This window comes from Choristoneura fumiferana, chromosome 22 (assembly GCF_025370935.1).
Source record: "Choristoneura fumiferana chromosome 22, NRCan_CFum_1, whole genome shotgun sequence".
NCBI lineage: Eukaryota > Metazoa > Arthropoda > Insecta > Lepidoptera > Tortricidae > Choristoneura > Choristoneura fumiferana.
Genome location: NC_133493.1, coordinates 3589645 through 3593434, shown reverse-complemented (window position 1 = coordinate 3593434; position 3790 = coordinate 3589645). Strand labels below are relative to the sequence as shown.

At 42.8% G+C, this 3790-nt stretch overlaps 1 protein-coding gene across 1 annotated transcript in view; it reads right to left on the bottom strand.

Moving 5' to 3' along the window:
* Positions 1–3003: 3003 nt before the first annotated feature.
* LOC141440177 (ATP-binding cassette sub-family F member 3-like) overlaps positions 3004–3790 on the bottom strand; it is a 1936-nt gene continuing 1149 nt past the window's right edge. The window contains exons 2-3 of the mRNA XM_074104638.1: positions 3656–3788; positions 3004–3289 (exon numbers count right to left, since the gene is read on the bottom strand). Coding sequence (XP_073960739.1) covers positions 3022–3289; positions 3656–3788 — 401 coding nt within the window. The 3' untranslated portion in view covers positions 3004–3021. The remainder of the gene's footprint in view (positions 3290–3655; positions 3789–3790) is intronic.

The following is a 3790-nucleotide window of genomic DNA, read 5'->3' as shown; positions in this document are numbered from 1 at the left end:
AGATGAGATTTCGCGATTTTATCCCGATCTCGTGGGAATATCGAGATAAAAAGTAGCGTATGTGTTATTCTAGATGTTCAGCTATCTTCTTACCAAATTTCATTCAAATCCGTTTAGCCACTTTAGCACACCCACACATACAAACTTTCGCATTTATAATAATAGTGGATTAGAACATCAATATGTAATTTCGTGATTATCGCACTGTGTCACTGTCTTCATTTTGGAGGCATTTGAACACACATGTGCGTTTGTGGCACCTGAAAGTCTGGTTTGATGTTGGATAAATGGGCAAACTACATTGCTAAGTTGCTAATTAGGGATTGCAGTACCGGTACTGAAACCGAATTTGTATTTCCCGGTACTGGATCTACTCCAGTACCGGGAAATACCGGGAAATTCGATACTTTCGGTACTAGAAAGATCGTGTCGTGTCAGTGTCGGAAAGATATTTGTCCGATGCTCGAGCGAGTGGTTCGGATACCAACGTTCTCAGAGAGGCTATGATAGGTAATTTGAAACGAACTCTTCAGGCAGTGTCCGATTGGGGCGAAGCCAATTTAGTCGGTTTTAATGCCTCTAAAACCCAGGCGTGTTTATTTTCGGCAAAACGTAGTGCATTTAATCTAACTCCAACCTTTCGAGGTCTGCCTGTACCAATATCTGACCACCTTCAGCTCCTTGGCTTAGAACTCTCAGCTAAACTGAACTTTGGGAGTTACATCGAATCCTTGGCAAAAATCGCTGCTAAAAAGCTTGGTATCCTATCCAAGGTTAGGCGATACTTCACTACGGACCAGCTCATTGGTCTTTACCGAGCCCAAGTCCGATCCTGCCTGGAGTATTGCTGCCACCTTTGGGACGGTTCTGCTGAATATCAGCTAGCTGCTTTGGATTCGGTAGAACAGCGAGCGAAGAGGCTCATCGGCGTCGCCTGCGATGCGGATTTTTTGTCGTCAGAGCCTTCGTCATCGCAGAAGAGTGGCTTCCCTGTCGGTATTCTACAGGCTACATTTCGGAGAATGTGCTTCGGAATTGCACGACCTTATTCCACCTGCTCCTTTCTTCCACAGGTCGACCAGAAGTAGGCGGGGTCTCCACCCTCACGTTGTCAGTATTCCAAAAATCCGCACAAAGCGTTTTCGCTCTTCCTTCATCAACCGCACAGCAAAAGAGTGGAATTCCCTGCCTGCGACTGTGTTTCCTGAACACTACAATTTGGCCGCCTTCAAGTCCAGGGTGAATGAGCATTTACTAGGCAAGCGTGCTCCATCGTAGGCCTCATCCTCGCTTTCCATCAGGCGTGATTGTGGCCAAACGCAAGCCTATACTGTATATATAAAAAAAAAAACTAGAGGAAAAATGTGTTAAATGCTTGTTATGCGTTAAATAAAACGTTAAAAATAGTTTTATAGAAGTTTAATAAATAAAATATGAATCACTGAAATTACCCTCCCTCTGTAACTCAATTATTGAGCATCTTCAACCCTTGCTTGACTCAAAGCGCGAAGCTGCCCTTAGACACGGTACTTATGCATCCCAATCCCGATACCGGAATAGCGCTTCGCAATAGCAAAGCAGTCCTCCAGCGAAGTGTGCGGTACTTTGCCACTACGTACTGGTCTAATCTCGGTCGCACTATTCAAATTTGTGCAGATAAGGGAAATATTAGCGGTGTTTATGAAGGTATCAAGCAGGCCCTTGGTCCCGTCATTAAAAAGACAGCCCCTCTTTAAGACGCGGATGGCTCTGTTATTACAGACAGTCAAAAACAATGGGACCGCTGGGTAGCTAGTGGGCTAGGTCTCTTCTCTCAGCCTGTGTTCCTGCATCCGGAAGCAGTACAAAGCATGCTCAAACTGGACAAATGGACAGAGTTAGACGACCTGCCGACTATAGAGCTACTGTCAATCAGCTCAAGTGCGGAAAAAGTCCTGGCGGTGACGGCACCCAAGCCGAAGTAATTAAACTCCAGTGCATCAGACCAATCTTGCACAATCTTCTGTGTAATTGCTGGAGGAAGGAAGTAGGTACCTCAGGACATGTGCGACGCTAACATCGTCACCTTATACAAAGGGAAAGGTGATCGCGGCGACTGCAACTGCTACCGCGGTGTTGCCCTTTTTAGCATAGTTGGTAATCTTTTTGGTAGAGTCGTCTTGTGTAAAATCCAAAAACTTGCAGAGCGCATCTATCCTGAGGCGCAGTGGTGTTCGCTCCCAGCGATCCACAGTAGATATGATCTTCATACTTCTTCAGTTACAGAAGAAGTGTAGGGAGCAGAACACCCCTCTCTACGTCGCTTTCGTTGACCTTAACAAAGCGTTCGATACAGTAAGCAGGGAAGGTCTTTATTCTGCGCTCGAGAGCATTGGGTGTCCGCCAAAACTTCTAAGCCTGGTAAAGTCATTTCACGAAGGCATAAAGGGGGTTTTAGATTACAACGGCAACACATCGGAGCCGTTTGATGTTCGCAGAGGTGTGCCTCAGGGCTGCGTTCTGGCTCCTACCTTGTTCGGAATATATTTCGCACTAATATTAGGTACGAACAGCTTTCGGTGATACCGAACGGGGTATTCATCTGCACACGAGGGGCGACGGAAAGATGTTAAATATCTCTTGCCTCAAATCCAAAAAACATCGTGAGGATTTACAGCATTTACAGCTTGATAAAAGTTAAAAATATTAAAATTAATATAATTTTTGTAGTACCGGAATTCCCGGGAAATGAGTTTCGTTTCCCGGTACTGAGGGCGATGAAATTTCCCGGGAATTCCCGGGAATTTCAGTACCGGGAATTCCCGGGAGCAATCCCTATTGCTAATGCTTAAAGTTCTATCAGTTCTATTGTGTGGATTTAATTGGTTTAATTTTTATACAAAGCATTCTTTGAAAGGAGTCGATATTTACAATCTCATCTTTAATGAATAAGTGTCAATGCAACTAGACTCTATTAGCTCATTAACGGCAACTACCTACTTTTAGGTTGTTTTTTATTTATAATTAAATTAATAAATTGATTTACCCATTATTAATAGCCGCTGTGATATCCTTCTCTCTCTTTAGCAGTTTCTCTCTTACAGTATCGCATTCCAGTACACTCTGTAGTGCTATTGTGTCGTCCCCTACCACCTCCTGTTCTACGTGCAAGATGGAGATGTGGGACGGTATTTTCAATTGTTTTGCTGAGATCATTCGTAAGACTGTTGTCTTGCCGAGACCGTTCCGACCTACGAGGCCATAACGCCTTCCAAAAGCTAGTATGAGATCCGCTCCTTGTAATAATACTCTGAAAAGCAAATGTGCAAGTTAAAAGTGGCGTATATCATAAATTTACACTCATACACAATGCCCCTAAAACCGGTGTTAAAATCTTGTCTGTGGTGCAATAATGTTATATAAAACAAAAATATAAACAATGTGTTATCTAAACTTGTCTATTATTACCCTATGGATCCTTAATTAGTTATGTGATAACAAACAATTTATTTTGATTAGTATTAATATGATTATCTAATCATGTGGGCCTCAGTCATTTCAAAGGCATTCATATAGATAATGTACATTGTACATACATATACATAACATAAACTATCTTTGGGATCCTACCTAGAAAATAAAAAGCGTAAACTACAAACAAGCAAATACTACTCACCTATCACCATAAGCAATGTCAAAGTTCTCTATCCTAATATCCTGTGTCCTATTTGTGCCTTTAGCTTCGAGTTTGCTGTCCTTTTTGGATGTGACCTGTGAGGCAGTGGCGGTCTGCAAAACAGGAGCTGACACT